Below are 18604 nucleotides of genomic sequence, written 5' to 3'. Positions count from 1 at the left end.
TAGTGGAGAGAGCTGTGGCTTATGGGGAGAAGGGTGTCTCACTCAATTCACATATCTTTGAGGTAAGTCTGATCGCTGTAGTTGTAATGTTTACTTATGTATAGTGTAGCGGTTTTACAGATCATGAACTGCATGGGCTGGATGAACTGGTTCTGTTGAAATATGTATTTGTTATTGTGTCAACAGCTTGGAATGTTGTCATGCAGGCTTTTACAAATGTAAAAAAACAAACAAAAAAAATGTAATGTTCATCATCTCCAGCACCACCATATCAACATATGTGAAAAATGGCGCATTTCTATGTTTTGTAGTAAAGAAAAAAGGAAGGCAACGCCTACTCATTTGTTAGAATCACACAATGCACACCAATGATGTCATTGGAAACACTTATCTTTCTCTATCTTTATTGCCATTTTCACATATGAATTTGAAATAGATTTTTTTCCCCTTTTAAAGGGATAGTTTGTCAATGAGGCACTTTGTCTACTGTCCTAAAGTCTAATGAACTCATGGATACAATTTTTATGTATCTGCGTCCAGCATGAAGAGGTAGTTTCGCGACTAGCATTGGCGCAATGACTGAAAGTCTGAAGGAACAGATGCTAAAGCTAGTTAGCAACTTTCTTTAAACTGCACGCAGATGCATACATTTTTTATCCACGAGTTCATCTGACTCAGGGGAAGTAGTTCTAAAGTATGTCATTGCCAAAATCCCAAACTACCCCTTTAAGCACGGTGTAAAAGCCTGCATGACAACATGCTGAGTTGTTGACACAAGAACAAATAATTCAACAGAACCAGTTCATCAAGCCCTTCCAGTTCATGGTCGGTATAAATGCTACACTATACCCAAGTACACATTCCAACTACACTTTGGCATGTATTCATGGTTGCCAACGGAAGCCAGGCTTCCCCCCAAAAAATGTACTAAGAAAGAAATTGAAATATACAATCTCTTTCGTCTGTGTTTCATAATTTTCCATTTGCAAGAGAGGCACCGGAGAAAGCATCTGAGCAAGCAAAACAAAGCCCCTCTCTCGGTATGTGTAGCCCATCTATGTGATGCTGTGTGGTCAAAAAGAGAGACATTATTGCGAAGAGAGCCAGCGAGGATTTGGTCTCACTTGATAATAAAATGTTTTATAATAAATAGTTAATCAGCGAAGTAAACTGAGTGATCTCAACTATGAATGGTCCTGACGCACCACAAAAAGTGTCAAGGGAAGACAGTTTGGATTTGGCTTCATATCAATCACATGCCAAACGTCATTGACAGAAAATACTGAAATTGTTGCGTCATGGTCCTCCCGTGGATACTAGCTAGCTAGAATTGTCCCTCTTCTAAATTATCCATGGATGGAAATATGGATTTGGACTTTAAATTAATTCTCTGTACTGGCCAATGATTATAACGGCAGCCATAGATTCATACATTGTGCCCCTGGCCTGAGAGGATGGAAGTTCAATATGTAGCTAGATGTAGTAGGCTAATGTTAACTAGCTGGCTCGTCGTTGCCCATGGAAGGAAGTTAGGCTAGCGAGCAAGCATTTCAGCCAGGTACTGTAGCCTAGGACAACAACTACTAAAAGCGTGTTCCTGGAATGCCGCAGGTATTGCAGGATTTTATTCCAACTCGGCACTACATCTGACCAACTGAGCTTGATCAATTGATCAGTTCAGTGATTGCCTAAATACAACACACCTGGTCTTCCAGGTCGGTTAAATCAAAAACATGAAGTGCCTGCGGCACTACAGGACCAGGATTGCCTACCCCTGGTGTACTGCATGACAGAGTCATAGACTGTTTCGGCAACATGAAAGAGAGGAGGTTGGCATTGGCATTTCTCCACAAGTAGGGTGAGTCAACATGTTTTTTTTTTAACTTGAAAGCACACACACAATCCAGTACCATGGACATCAACATCATATTTAGCTTAGGTTGAATGGACTACTTCGTTTTTGGTATCTTTAAGTTCTCACTGTATTAGACTAAGCATAGGTGATTTGATGACGTTGAAATGTTGAAGTTAAAATGGTGCTGGAATAGTGGAGGTAACTCCACTGTTTTCTTTGTGACTTGCAGTAACTCTTTGTGGGTCTAAATCAAAATGACTAGTTATTTAGTCATTCAAAAATATTGGATCCATTAATTTGCTTAACCATGCTATAGGTAATGTAACTGTTTGTTACATGCAATATGCTCTGTGGACTTCACCGGAGAGATGTTAATCTCCGGTTTTGTGATGAAACAAAGGTGAGGTTGAACTGTCTTTTTTATTGTCTTGGCCTTAGTTCATATGCCTTGCCACTGTGATATCAGCCTAACAGAGTATAGAGTAAACAACACAATTATTACAATCCATAGGTTATAATAGGGCTTCTTATAAAAGCTGTAATATGGCATTTATTTCTGGCTTGGCTTCTCCTGTGATTTTACCCACGTACCGCGACTGCAAGTACAATCATCAGACTTACCTCAAAGATACACTACCATTCAAAAGTTTGGGGTCACTTAGAAATGTCCTTGTTTTTCATGAAAACGTACATGAAATGAATTGCATGAAATTTCATGAAATGAATAGGAAATATAGTCAAGACATTGACAAGGTTATAAATAATGATTTTTAATTTAAATAAAGTGTCCTTCAAAGAAACCTCCATTTGCAGCAATGACAGCCTTGCAGACCTTTGGCATTCTAGTTTGTTGAGGTAATCTGAAGAGATTTCACTCCATGCTCCCTGAAGCACCTCCCACAAGTTGGATTGGCTCGATGGGCACTTATGTACCATACGGTCAAGCTGCTCCCAACAGCTCAATAGGCTTAAGGTCCGATGACTGTGCTGGCCACTCCATTATAGACAGAATACCAGCTGACTGCTTCTTCCCTAAATAGTTCTTGCATAGTTTGGAGCTGTGCTTTGGGTCATTGTCCTGTTGTAGGAGGAAACTGGCTCCAATTAAGCGCTGTCCACAGGGTATGGCATGGTGTTGCAAAATGGACTGATAGCCTTCCTTCTTCAAGATCCCTTTTACCCTGTACAAATCTCCCACTTGACCACCACCAAAGCACCCCCAGACCATCTCATTGCTTCCATCATGCTTGACTGATGGTATCAAGCACTCCTCTAGCATCTTTTCTGCATCTCACGCATGTTCTTCTGTGTGATATGAACACCTCAAACTTAGATTTGTCTGTCCATAAAACCTTTTCCAATCATCCTCTGTCCAGTGTCTGTGGTCTTTTGCCCATTTTAATATTTTATTTTTATTGGCCAGTCTGAGATATGATTTTTTCTTTGCAACTCTGCCTAGAAGGCCAGCATCCCGGAGTCGCCTCTTCACTATTGATGTTGAGACTGCTGTTTTGCGGGTACTATTTAAAGTAGCTGCCAGTTAAGAACTTGAGGCGTCGGTTTAACAAACTAGACACACTAATACAAACTCAGCAAAAAAAGAAATGTCCCTTTTTCAGGACCCTGTCTTTGAAAGATAATTCGTAAAAATACAAATAACTTCACAGATCTTCATTGTAAAGGGTTTAAACACTGTTTCCCATGCTTGTTCAATGAACCATAAATAATTAATGAACATGCACCTGTGGAACGGTTGTTAAGACACTAACAGCTTAGAGATGGTAGGTAATTAAGGTCACAGTTATGAAAACTTAGGACACTAAAAAGAGGCCTTTCTACGGACTCTGAAAAACACCAAAAGAAAGATGGCCAGGGTCCCTGCTCATCTGCGTAAATGTGCCTTAGGCTTAGTCATGCTGCAAGGTGGCATGAGGACTGCAGATGTGGTCTGGGCAATAAATTGCAATGTCCGTACTGTGAGACACATAAGACAGGGCTACAGACCAGACAGCTGATCATCCTCGCAGTGGCAGACCATGTGTAACAACACCTGCACAGGATCGGTACATCCGAACATCACACCTGCGGGACAGGTACAGGATGGCAACAACAACTGCCCGAGCTACACAAGGAATGCACAATCCCTCCATCAGTGCTCAGAGACTCTCCACAATAGGCTGAACTGAGGGCTTGTAGGCCTGTTGTAAGGCAGGTCCTCATCAGACATCACCGGCAACAACGTTGCCTATGGGCACAAACCTACCGTCGATGGACCAGACAGGACTGGAAAAAAGTGCTCTTCACTGACGGGTCGAGGGTTTGTCTCACCAGGGGTGATGGTTGGGATTCGTGAAGGAGTGAGCGTTACACCGAGGCCTGTAACTGTGGAGCGGGATCGATTTTGAGGTGGAGGGTCCGTCATGGTCTGGGGCGATATATCACAGCATCATCTGACTGAGCTTGTTGTCTTTGCAGGCAATCTCAATGCTGTGCGTTATAGGAAAGACATCGTCCTCCCTCATGTGGTACCCTTCCTGCAGGCTCATGCTGACATGACCCTCCAGCATGACAATGACACCAGCCATACTGCTCGTTCTGTGCATGATTTCCTGCAAGACAGGAATGTCAGTGTTCTGCCACGGCCAGCAAAGAGCTCGGATCCCAATCCCATTGAGTATGTCTGGGACCTGTTGGATCGGAGGGTGAGGGCTAGGGCCATTCCCCCCCAAAAATGTCTGGGAACTTCCAGGTGCCTTAGTGGAAGAGTGGGGTAACATCTCACAACATGAACTGGCAAATCTGGTGCAGTCCACGAGGAGATGCATTGCAGTACTTAATGCAGCTGGTGGCCACACCAGATTCTAACTATTACTTTTGATTTTGACCCACCTTTGTTCAGGGACACTTCCGGTGCCAACAGAGATGGCTGCCTCGCTTCGCGTTCCTAGGAAACTATGCAGTTGTTTTTTTTTTACGTGTTATTTCTTACATTGGTACCCCATGTAATCTTAGGTTTCATTACATACAGTCGGGAGGAACTACTGAATATAAGAGCAACGTCAACTCACCATCATTACGACCAGGAATATTACTTTCCCGAAGCGGTTCCTGTGTTCTGCCTTCCACCCAGGACAATGGATCGGATCCCAGCCGGCGACCCAAAACAACGACGTCGCAATAGGGGCAAACAAAGCGGTCTTCTGGTCATGCTCCGGAGACGAGCACATTCCGCACATCTCCCTAGCATACTACTCGCCAATGTCCAGCCTCTTGACAACAAGGTTGATGAAATGCGAGCAAGGGTAGCATTCCAGAGAGACATCAGAGACTGTAACGTTCTTTGCTTCACGGAAACATGGCTCACTTGAGAGACTCTATCGGAAACAAGCATCTTTCTGGTAAGAAGAGGGGCGGGGGGGGGGGGGGGTATGCATTATGATTAACGAGACGTGGTGTGATCATAACAACATACAGGAACTCAAGTCCTTCTGTTCACCTGACTTAGAATTCCTCACAATCAAATGTCGACCGCATTATCTACCAAGGGAATTCTCTTTGATTATAATCACAGCCGTATATATTCCCCCCCAAGCAGACACATCGATGGCCCTGAACAAACTTTATTTGACTCTATGCAAACTGGAAACCACATATCCTGAGGCTGCATTCATTGTAGCTGGGGATTTTAACAAGGCTAATCTGAAAACAAGACTTCCTAAATTCTATCAGCATATCGATTACGCAACCAGGGCTGGTAACCAGCCAGTGTTCTGCCTTCCACACCCTAGACCCACTCCAATTTGCTTACCGACCCAATAGGTCCACAGACGACGCAATCACACTGCACAGTGCCCTAACCCATCCGGACAAGAGGAATACCTATGTGAGAATGATGTTCATCGACGACAGCTCAGCATTTAACACCATAGTACCCTCCAAACTCGTCATCAAGCTCGAGACCCTGGGTCTCGACCCCGCCCTGTGCAACTGGGTACTGGACTTCGACAGGCCGCCCCCAGGTAGTGAGGGTAGGTAACAACATCTCCACCCCGCTGATCGTCAACACTGGGGCCCCACAAGGGTGCGTTCTGAGCCCTCTCCTGTACTCCCTGTTCACCCACGACTGCGTGGCCATGCACGCCTCCAACTCAATCATCAAGTTTGCGGATGACACCACAGTGGTAGGCTTGATTACCAACAACGACGAGACGGCCTACAGGGAGGAGGTGAGGGCCCTCGGAGTGTGGTGTCAGGAAAAGCACCTCGCACTCAACGTCAACAAAACAAAGGAGATGATTGTGGACTTCAGGAAAGAGCAGAGTGAGCACCCCCCTATCCACATCGACGGGACAGTAGTGGAGAGGGTAAGTTTTAAGTTCCTCTGTGTACACATCACGGAAAAACTGAATTGACCCACACTGACAGCGTTGTGAAGAAGGCGCAGCAGCGCCTCTTCAACCTCAGGAGGCTGAAGAAATTTGGCTTGTCATCAAAAGCACTCACAAACTTCTACAGATGCACAATCGAGAGCATCCTGTCGGGCTGTATCACCGCCTGGTACGTCAACTGCTCTGCCCACAACCGTAAGGCTCTCCAGAGGATAGTGAGGTCTGCATAACGCATCACCGGGGACAGACTACCTGCCCTCTAGGACACCTACACCACCTGATGTCACAGGAAGGCCATAAAGATCAAGGACAACAGCCACACGAGCCACTGCCTGTTCAACCCGCTATCATCCAGAAGGCGAGGTTAGTACAGGCGCATCAAAGCAGGGACCGAGAGACTGAAAAACAGCTTCTATCTCAAGGCCATCAGACTGTTAAACAGCCACCACTAACATTGAGTGGCTGCTGCCAACATACTGACTCAACTCCAGCCACTTTAATAATGGAAATTGATGTTATAAATGTATCACTAGCCACTTTAAACAATGCCACTTAATATGTTTACATACCCTACATTACTGTACTCGATACCATCTACTGAATCTTGTCTATGCCGTTCTCTACCATCACGCATTCATGTCTTTATGTACATATTCTTTATCCCTTGTGTGTATAAGGTAGTAGTTGTGGAATTGTTAGGTTAGATTACTCGTTGGTTATTACTGCATTGTCGGAACTAGAAGCACAAGCATTTCGCTACACTAGCATTAACATCTGCTAACCATGTGTATGTGACAAATAAAATTAGATTTGAACTGGCAAATCTGGTGCAGTCCATGAGGAGATGCACTGCAGTACTTAATGCAGCTGGTGGCCACACCAGATACCGACTATTACTTTTGACCCACCTTTGTTCAGGGACACATTAATCCATTTGTTATTCACGTCTGTGGAACTTGTTCAGTTTGTCTCAGTTGTTGAATCTTTTTTGTTCATACAAATATTTACACACACACACAGGACAATGGACCTCTGTACACGTATGTAGATAATCCATCCCAAAAAAATTTCAGCAATTTCCAGCTACAAGTCATTTACAATGTCTACACATTATTTCAATGGACAATGCTTTTCTAAGTGACCCCAAACCTTTGAACGGTAGTATTTACATATGTGGCTTGAGTGACAAACTCTCTGCTCATGGGTAACAGTTCTCACCCCTAGAGACAGTCTGTGGGCCACGTTCTGCTCGTCTCAGGGATGGATACTGGAACAAAGTCACTGGTAAACATTCTAATACCGTCATTACCTTACCACATTGTTGCTAGCATGTGAAAGAAACAGTTAATCTGCTCTCCCTCTTCAGGTCTCTGTTTAGAGCACCTTCAAATTGACCCGTGTAGATAGAACAATAGTTGATTTGGTGGACAATATAGATGGACCACGCTTGGCATTTCAATAAAAACCCACTAACTTGTTTATTTATTTGATGATCAATGATATTTCATTTTATTAAGGCAACAGTGATTGGCAACCATTGTTCATATTGTATCATTCAAAACACATTTCCCACTGTGTAAATAAACATATTGTATTCTATGAAAAATTATAGAACGATTCAGCTTCAGTGCAATTGTAAACAAGCCAAAGAGGTGATTGTTTTTAGTAGATAATTGTCTTGAACATAATTTCAAAGATACACACACTGAAAGACTGCAATCAGTTTCACACTGATGACTCAGGAGGAAATGTAAGCATGTAATTTCCAGTCTTGACACAAGTGCATCTTCTTAACCACCACACCATTATTGGGTGGAATAATCCATTCCTAGCAGAGGGGGGGGGGGGGGGGGGTTCTCGTCTCACTGCTTGTCCGTCCAGCGGTTGAGAGTGAAGGGAGGTGCAGGTAGAACCCCATCAGCACTGTAAACAGGACATGCCTTGAAGTCACAAGGCCAGTCCCTCCATGCGTAGCGCAGGCCGGCTACATTGTTCAGGGAACAGTAATTCGTGGACACTTGGATGGCGCTAAGGCCCCACTGCATTATGGGAGCTGGGATCCACAGTGACAGAGAGTCACAGGGTGCCCTCACCACTGAGCAGCAAATCTGAGGAAGAAACAGTCTTGTTAAGAAATGGTTTCCCCTGACACTTTTTTTTAGCAAGGTGGAAAAGCCTGCATGACAACCTGCTGACAATAACAAATAAAGAATTCAGACCCAGTTCATCCAGCCCAACATGATCATGGTTGGTAGAAACACTAATAATGATAATAATATTATTGTACTGTCACATACACCAGATAGGTGCAGTGAAATGTGTTGTTTTACAGGGTCATCCATAGTAGTGTGGTGCCTCTGGGGCAAATGAGGGCTTATTGCCTTGCTCAAGGGCAGGTCACATTTTTCACATTGTCGGATCGGGTATTCAAACAGGCAACATTTTGGTTACCAGCCAAGCAATAACCACTAGGTTAAATGCTACCCCATACCTTAGAACTCATTACAACTACAGCCATCACACTTACCTGAAAGATATCTTTCGAATGAGTGACAGACACTCTCTGGTCATAGGTTACGTTGATATACTGGTCGTTGACCAGGACCAGTCTAGGGAAAGGCCCCTGGAATGAGACGCCCTCCTCCCCATAAGCCACAGCTCTCGCCCCTAGAGACAGTCTATAGGCCACGTCCTGCTTATCCCGGGGATGGATACTGGAACAAAGTCACTGGTAAACAGCTTGTTCCACATTCTAATACCCTCATTAGCATACCACTTAGAATGATGCAATGCATGCATCCTAAGTGGTATGTTAATTTCGATATGGGAACGCAGCCTTGTATTCTCACAGTATTCAAATGTGAACTGCCTGACACGTTATAAGAGTACAGGCTTATCAAATACTGTGGTATCCAGTCTATGATTGTTACTTACCTGCCAAAAGGAGACATTTCATCTCCTAAGTCCATAGCAACAGCCATGAATGTGTTCTTCATACGCAGGTTGGGAGCAAAGCCATAGTCTGCAGTCTGGTGCCAGCGTATGTTTGGAAATCCCTCACTTAAGGAGGCCTTTCTGTATGTAGAGACCTCAGGACAAATATATAGACAGAATCAACATAAGCAACAGTGAATAACATCCTGGAGTGATATATTGTCAAAGCAATGTAGTGATTCCTATGATGCTAGATAGTGGCAAGAAAAAGGTATGTGAAACATTTGGAAATACCTGGGTTCCTGCATAAAGTGGTCATACAATTTGATCTGATCTTCATCTACGTCACAAGACACAGTCTGCTTAAACTAATAAACAATTATATGTTTTGTCTTTATTGAACACACATTGTAAACATTCACCGTGCAGAGTGGGAAAAGTATGTGAACCCTTGGATTTAATAACTGGTTGACCGTCCTTCGGCAGCAATAACCTCAACCAAACGTTTCCTGTAGTTGCGGCTCAGACCTGCACAACGGTCAGGAGGAATTTTTCTTTACAAAACTGTTTCAGTGCAGCAATATTCTTGGGATGTCTGGTGTGAACTGCTCTCTTGAAGTCATGCCAAAGCATCTCAATCGGGTTGAGTTCGGGATTCTGACTGGGCCACTTCTTTTAAAACCATTCTGTTGATTCATTTCTGTTTTGGGTTATTGTCCTGCTGCGTCACCCAAATTCAGTTGAGCTTCAATTGGTGGACATTCTCCTGAAAATGTCTTGATAAACTTGGGAATTCATTTTTCTGTCTGATAGCATGCTGTCCAGGCCCTGAGGCAGCCCCAAACCATGATGCTCCCTCCAACATACTTTACAGTTGGGATGAGGTTTTGATGTTGCTGTGCTGTGCCTTTTTTTTCCTCCTTCCCAACAACTCAACTGTAGTTCCATCTGTCTACAGAATATTTTGCCAGTAGCGCTGTGGAACATCCAGGTGTACTTTTGCAATCTTCAAAAGTGCAGCAATGTTTTTTTTGGACAGGAGTGGTTTCTTCCGTGGTGCCCTCCCATGAACACCATTCTTATTTGGTATTTTACATAATGTAGACTCGTCAGAGAGGTTAGCATGTTCCAGAGATTTCTGTAAGTCTTTAGCTGAAACTCTAGGAATCTTCTTAACCTCATTGAGCATTCTGCACTGTGCTCTTGAAGTCATCTTTGCAGGATGGCCACTCCTAAGGAGAATAGATAGCAACTGTGCTGAACTTTCTCCATTTTTAGACAATTTGTCCTACTGTGGACTGATGAACATCAAGGCTTTTAAAGATAAAGTTGGAAAGGGTTACAAAAGTCAACAAATTCTTAATCTTAGGTCTTCTGAGATCTCTTTTGTTCGAAGCATGGTTCACATCAGGCAATGGTTCTTGTGAATAGCAAACTCACATTGTGAGTTTTGTTATCAGCAAGGCAGCTCTAACCAACATCTCGTCCCATTGATTGGACTTCCAGGTCAGTGGGTTCCTGACTCCAATTAGCTTGAAGAAGTCATTAGCCTAGGGTGTCAAATACTTTTTCAACCTTCCTAGACAGAATCAAATGTAACAGCATAAGCAGTAGTTGATAACATCCCAGTATAATACATTGACAAAGCAATGTAGTGATTGTTACTATGCTAGATAAAGGGACATTTATTTTTTTGCTGAGATTTAGGACCCCGTCCTTAAAAGATCATTTGTAAAAATCAGATCTTCATTGTAAAGGGTTTAAACACTTTCTCATGCTTGTTCAATGATCTATAAAACAATTAATGAACATGCACCTGTGGAATGGTCGTTAAGACACTAACAGACGGTAGGCAATTAAGGTCACAGTTATGAAAACAAAAAAAAAGATGCCCAGGGTCCCTGCTCATCTCTGTGAATGTGCCTTAGGCATGCTGCAAGGAGGCATGAGGACTGCAGATGTGGCCAGAGCAATAAATTGCAATGTCCATACAGTGAGACGCCGAAGACAGCGCTACAGGGAGACGGGACAAACATCTGATATTCCTCCCAGTGGCAGACCACATGTAACAACACCTGCACAGGATCAGTACACCCAAACATCACACCTGCGGGACATGTACAGGATGGCAACAACTGCCAGAGTTACACCAGGAATGCACAATCACTCAATGCTCAAACTATCCGCAATAGGCTGAGAGGCTGGACTAAGGGCTTGTAGGCCTGTTGTAAGGTAGATCCTCACCGGCAACAATGTCACCTATGGGCATAAACCCAGTCGCTGGACCAGACAGGACTGGCAAGAAGTGCTCTTCACTGACGAGTCGCAGTTTTGTCTCACCAGGGGTGACGGTCGGATTCGCGTTTATCGTCGAAGGAATGAGCGTTACACTGAGGCCTTTACTCTGGAGAGGGATCGATTTGGAGGGTCCGTCATGGTCTGGGGCGGTGTCTCACAGCATCATCGGACTGAGCTTGTTGTCATTGCAGGCAATCTCAACGCTGTGCGTTATAGGGAAGACATCCTCCTCCCTCATGTGGTACCCTTCCTGCAGGCTCATCCTGACATGACAATGCCACCAGCGATATTGCTCGTTCTGTGTGTGATTTCCTGCAAGACAAGAATGTCAGTGTTCTGCCATGGCCAGCGAAGAGCCAAGATCTCAATCCCATTGAGCACGTCTGGGACCTGTTGGATCGGAGGGTGAGGGCCATTGCCATTCCCCACAGAAATGTGCCTTGGTAGAAGAGTGGGGTAACATCTCACAGCAAGAACCGGCAAATTTGGTGCAGTCCATGAGGAGGAGATGCACTGCATTACTTAATGCAGCTAATGGCCACACCAGATACTGACTTACTTTTGATTTCGACACCCCCCTTTGATCAGGAACACATTATTCCATTTGTTAGTCACATGTCTGTGGAATCTGTTGAGTTTGTCCCAGTTGTTGAATCTTTTGTTCATACAAATATTTACACGTTAAGTTTGCTGAAAAGAAACGCAGTTGGCAGTGAGGACGTTTATTTTTTTGCATTCACAGCGGATTAGTTTACATTCACAGCGGATTAGGTGTTGTCACGATAAGAAGGGCCTTATCACACAGCACTGAATGTTCTGCAAACACCAGTCGAGAGGCTTGTAGGACGTCTCAACATCAGCTGCTGCAGAATCACAGATATGTTATCAGCGTCGTCTGGTGTCAAACTTTAACCATAACATTTAGTCAGTACCTGCACAAATCCAAAGGGGAAATCTGGTGCAGTCTGTCCCCCTGAGCTCTGGTGGAAAGCCATCCTCCAGTCATCAATCATGGAGGGAAAGGAACAGGAGTATTTCTTCTGATGGTAGTCTGTGTTGGCCTCACCTATCACAGGGGTCAAGTCAAGATGTCTTCAGTTTCTAAGCTGTTATTGTATGCTAAAAGATGGGAGAAAACAGATGACAGTGACCCCAAGCTGTTTTACCTTGGTACCAGATAGCTCCTTTGATGGTCATGTTGAGAAGTGGATGGATCATGGCATTCCACAACAAAGAATTAGTCCACACAGACAAATACATTGAAGGTGTATATGGCATGGGGAACCTGGATGAAAATAACATAGTCCAACTGATATCAAGTACCATAGGTGAGAGGATATTTTAAGGTGCATGCTACCTGTATATTTCTGAAACAATGCTCACATTAACTTAGTCCAAAAGAAACAAGACAGAAATATTCACTAGTCTACTCATCTACAATCCTTAAGAAAATGTCTATAATTGCTGACGTAAGATGTTCGGTAGGTATGCTACTTTACATCTCTATTGCAAGAGTAAAGCTCCAAGGTCCCTGTACCCTTACCCGTTAATCCTGTCCAGGTCACAGTGTTTGAGTGCTCGTGGGGAGGACCATGCCTCTACAGGTGTGCCTCCCCAGCAGGACGTCACCAGGCCGATGGGGTACTTCAGCGCCTTGTACAAGTGGCGCCCAAACATCCAGCACACTGCAGAGTAGTGCTTGAAATCCCCACCACCCAGCAACTCTGTTCAGGAGGTTTAAGATGAATTCCCATTATCAACTAATTGTATTAATACCATTTCACTTAGTCAGTTGGCTGACAGCTATCATTTGCATGACATTTCATATGTAATTGAGCTAATAGACTGTATGAGCCTGCCCATACTTGCTGTGGGGACAGACCAGGGCACCTCCACTCCAGCCAGGTCAGTCAGCTCAGTGTCGCTCTGCTCCAAGGCAGCCATAAAGATCCGCACCAGAGGGAACTTGGAGGCCAGAGCTTGCTCCTCTGATGCATTTAACACCTTGGAGGACAAGACATAATAATGGTTATTACTACAACTACGCAAACTCAGACTTATTTGAACACTGCAGAGTATACCTGAGAAATTGTGAAAGCCATGTTGCTCTGTCCCCCACACAGCCAGACATCCCCAAACAGCACGTCTGTGAGAGTGATACTGTGGTTGTTCTGGAGGACTGCAGTCACATTGTAGGGACCGCCAGCTTCCATTGGGAAAAGGGTTACCCTCCATATCCCTGGGAAGAGATCCAAAACCATGGATCAGTGAAGGTTACACTAATCTCTTCATATACAGTGCATTCGGAAAGTATTCAGAACCCTTCCCTTGTTCCACATGATTTAATCCATTTTAGAATAAGGCTGTAACAAACACAATTCCGCAATCTACACACAATACCCCATAAATGACAAAGCAAATTACATTTGCAAACATTTCTAAAAACCCATTTTCGCTTTGTCCTTATAGCGTATTGTGTGTAGATTGAGTACATTTTTATTTAATCAATTTTAGAATAAAGGCTATAACGTAACAAAATGTGGAAAAAGTCAAGGTGTCTGAATACTTTCCAAATACACTGCACAGTACATTGCAAGGCAGAAAAAGTGGGACACTCAGCACAATTAACATCAAACAACGTGCTTTTTTTGTTCCTCACACTTCCTCAGCTTTTATTTCATTCTGACAGACATGTCAGTCACCTTTACAGTACGATGTTAACATTTTTTTGAAAAATAACTTGACACGAGCTTAGGGTTTTATCAACTCTCCTTGAAATTACAGTTCTGCTTACTTCATCCTCAACTTCATGACATGACTGGATAGGCACGCTAAACTAAAGGCATTGTTGGGATCAGATAACTCACCGGCAGCCACACTGACAACAGGTGCATTGTTAGTGACTGGTCCTCCTGATAGAAAGACTGTGACCTCAGCATCATCGGGTCCATAGCCCCACAACACAGCCCTCTCTGGGGCCTTCTGCAGAACCATGTGATCGCCATAATAGGAGGCAAATTGGAACCTACCACCTGGAAACAAAAAAAAAACAATATTATTAAATCTACTGTATTAGAAAATATTTATCCAAGTCAATATTCAAGGCAATTAAACAATCAATACACATATTCAAAGTTACTCTTTCAAATGTTATTTGACAGCATGCATAAAGCCCAATAAAATATAATCTTGACACATTTACCTGTTCAGTTGCCTTGACAGTAAAATGCATAATTCAATGTAAAGTGCATTCAAAAAGTATTCAGACCCCTTGACCTTTTGCTACATTACAGCCTTATTCTAAAATTGATTAAATAAATAAAAACAATTCCTCAAACTACACACACACACACACACAACCCCATAAAAGAAAGATGAACGGAGCAAAGTACAGAGAGATCCTTGATAAAATCTGGGGTGAAGGTTCACCTTCCAACAGGACAACAATCCTAAGCACACAGCCAATACAACACAGGAGTGGCTTCAGGAAAAGTCTCTGAATGTCCTTGAGTGGTCTTGCCAGAGCCCGGACTTAAAGCCCGGACCTGAAAATAGCTGTGCAGCGAGGCTCCCCATCCATCCTGACAGAGCTGGAGAGGATCTGCAGAGAAGAATGGGAGAAACTCCAAATACAGGTGTGCCAAACTTGCAGCATCATACCCAACAAGTCGAGGCTGTAATCACTGTCAAAGTTCTGAGTCAAGGGTCTGAATACTTACAGTAAAGTCAAAAGTTTGTACACACACCTAATCATTCCAGGGTTTCTTTATTTTTACTAATTTCTACATTGTAGATCAATAGTGAAGACAGAAGACAAACTATGAAATAACACATATGGAATCATGTAGTAATCAAAAATAATAATTAAAGTGTTCAACAAGTCAAAATATATATTTGAGATTCTTCAAAATAGACACCCTTTAACGTGATGACAGCTTTGCATACTCTTGGCATTCTCTCAACCAGCTTCATGGAGGTAGGGCCATGGAATGCAGTTTAATTAACAGGTGTGCCTTGTTAAAAAGTTAAGTTGTTGAATTCTTTCCTTCTTAATGCATTTGAGCCAATCTGTTGTGCTGTGACAAGGTAGGCGTGGTTCTACCAAATAGGACAAAGTCCATATTATGGCAAGAACAGCACAAATAAGGGAAATGACAGTCCATCTTTACTGGGTCTCATGAGTCCCACCAAATGAAAGGAAGACCCAGAGTTACCTCTGCTGCAGAGGATAAGTTCATTAGAGATAACTGCACCTCAGATTGCAGCCCCTGCACTGCAGTACTTAATGCAGCTGGCGGACACACCAAATACTGACTTTTACTTTTGACCCCCCTTTAATCCATTTTTGTGGAACTTGTTCAGTTTGTCACAGTTGTTGAATCTTATGTTCATAAGAATATTTAAACATGTTAAAGTTGCTGAAAATAAAATGCAGTTGACAGTGAGAGGACATTCTTTTTTTGCTGAGTTTACATATATACACAGTGCTGTGAAAAGGTATGACCCCTTCCTGATTTTCTCTATTTGTTCACATTTTTTATACAGAATGTTATAAGATCTTCAACTAAACCTAATATTAGATAAAAGGGAACCAGAGTTTACAAATAATTTAAAAATTATTGTAAATAGTTCCTCTTTCACCCCAGCTGCCAAACTAACAATGATTCAGTTGACCATCCTACCCATGCTAGATTACGGAGAGAATTAATAGAGCGGCAGGTAAGGGTGCTCTCGAGTGGCTAGATGTTCTTTTCCAGTCGGCCATCAGATTTGCCACCAATGCTCCTTATAGGACACTGCACTCTATACTTCTCTGTAAACTGGGCATCTCTGTATACCTGTCGCAAGACCCACTGGTTGATGCTTATTTATAAAACTCTTAGGCCTCACTCCCCCCTATCTGAGACATCTACTGCAGCCTTCATCCGCCACATACAACACCCATTCTGCCAGTCACATTCTGTTAAAGGTTCCCAGAGCACACGCATCCCTGGGTCGCTCGTCTTTTCAGTTCACTGCAGCTAGAACGAGCTGCAACAAACACTCAAACTGGACAGTTCTCTCCATCTCTTAATTCAAAGACTCAATCATGAACACTCTGACAGTTGTGGCTGCTTCGTGTGATGTATTGTTGTCTCTACCTTCTTTCCCTTTGTGCTGTTGTCTGTGCCCAATAATGTCTGTACCATGTTTTGCACTGCTACCATGTTGTCATGTTGCTACCATGCGGTGTTGTCATGTGTTGCTGCTTTGGTAATATGAGTAATCCCAGCCCCCGTCCCCACAGGAGGCTTTTCGGTAGGCCGTCATTGTAAATAAGAATGTTCTTTAACGGACTTAAGGTAAAACAAATAATACATGTCAAAATTATAAAACTTTTTGGATGACATGGGTCCCTATCAACTGATTTGAGCCAGTAACATAAACTCACCCCATTCCATACAAATGTGCGTAACCACGACATTCAAACAAGGCTACAAAGAAAACTAATGGAACTGTAGCGACTGTGTTGACTTCAAAATCTGAGGTGTGAACTAGGTTTCTATTCAAGCGTTGATCAACATGGTAATTGAGCTATAGTATTGGAAAAAAGGTGAAAAAAAATGGACACTCCATTACATCTTGATGTGTCATGGCATAACGTACAGCAGGCATAAAAACAACTATTTCTGTCTTACAATCTCTCTCCACCAGGTGTAGCACTTCTCTCATCGTTTAAAAACAAGAAATGGACAGTGACGGGGTAAGGGGGTTACCTCCTCATTATTGCATGCGATCATCATTCTCAAAGCCGCTGTTTACTTCTAAGAGCACTTTAGCAACGCCCTAAAAACCCGATTCAAATTAGAATGTACTGACACATTATATAAAAATTCTTTAGTGTTTTATTTACTTTTGAGGCGATAAATTGGACAGATCGAGTGAAAAAAAGCCATTTTCCCACGCAACATCTCTCCTTCTAACTATCACGCATTAGTTTCGCTTCCCCACCCGCCATTTTTAAAAAGACCCGACGGGCTCATTGCCTGTTTGAATTATGCAGAAACGGGCTGTGTTTAGGTCATGTATTTGATTTTGTTGAAAAGTGGAGAAATTATGCTTTACAATGGTATTGACATTACAGTTGATCTGGAAGTATTACGTTGTTGGGGCGCTAAAATAAGGGCAATTGTACGGACCAAGGCGATGTACGAGTTTACGTTATATGGCTGTGGATTGACTGCATTGTTGAATGGAATGTTGGCATATTGGCAGTTAATTTGAAAAAGTGTATGGAATCATTCCTCTAAAACTGTCTGGCTAGGAAGCTAACACACATACAGTGCACATACATTGAATGTGAACAATTTTTTACACATCTTATCACAGCACTGGCAAATCGAGGTTGTCCAACTCCCTGACCAACATGGCTGACCTTTGGACCATCATAAGAAGGTTCCAGTATTCCTAAATCCATGGGTAGCAATTAAAATATGTATTAAACAAGAAATTAACACTCACCATAGGCATACAATGATCCTAAAATAGTGAAAAACCACAAACATATCTTCAGATACATTGTTAAACTTGACCTGCTAACGTTAGCTAGGCTACACTACAATCCAAACAAGGAAGTAATTGCCTTTTAAGCGCTAAATGTCACATGATTCTTCTTAATTTTTCATCTGGAACAATATAACGCTGTTTCTTACAATATACTGAAGGTCAGTGTGATACGTATCAGTCTGTCGCTCACACATGTTCACATTGATAATAATCAAGCTCGCTACAGTACTATTTATCATAGTTCGGCAACTTTTGTTTTGATTTGTGAATGGGGAAAAATGCCGACTACAGCGGCTGCGAAGGACAAACAGTGCGACAGTGAAAACGTTATGTTAGTAGCCTACAGCTTCATTGGTCCACATCCAACTCTGGCTGACCGAGACAGTTGTTGAATACTCCGGTCAGTGCCTCAGGAGCGTGTGAGTGCATCAGACAAATGTTGCATAAAATTAAAATGGTATGAGCATCCTGGCATATTTTTAAGCATATTATTATGTTGGCTATCCTAAAAATTGGAGGATCTTGAATGAAGAGGGGGAGAAGGGTAGCTATAGCAGGTTATTACTGTTGCATCAATATTGGT

The 18604-nt window shown here is 42.9% G+C and overlaps 1 protein-coding gene across 1 annotated transcript; it reads right to left on the bottom strand.

The window, feature by feature from the left end:
• Positions 1-7717: 7717 nt before the first annotated feature.
• On the bottom strand, positions 7718-18304 carry siae (sialic acid acetylesterase). Its single transcript, XM_064985096.1, has 10 exons — positions 17977-18304; positions 14343-14507; positions 13557-13714; positions 13341-13479; positions 13019-13199; positions 12642-12760; positions 12408-12541; positions 9178-9332; positions 8771-8957; positions 7718-8351 (listed from the first exon to the last, which is right to left on the bottom strand). Exons 1-10 carry the CDS (start codon positions 18032-18034, stop codon positions 8106-8108), a joined length of 1542 nt encoding a protein of 513 aa, XP_064841168.1. The 5' UTR covers positions 18035-18304; the 3' UTR covers positions 7718-8105.
• Between the last annotated feature and the right edge of the window lie 300 nt (positions 18305-18604).

The sequence above is a fragment of the Oncorhynchus masou genome, chromosome 13 (genome assembly GCF_036934945.1).
Source record: "Oncorhynchus masou masou isolate Uvic2021 chromosome 13, UVic_Omas_1.1, whole genome shotgun sequence".
Taxonomy (NCBI): Eukaryota; Metazoa; Chordata; class Actinopteri; order Salmoniformes; family Salmonidae; genus Oncorhynchus; species Oncorhynchus masou.
This window is presented reverse-complemented; position numbering and strand designations above follow the sequence as displayed.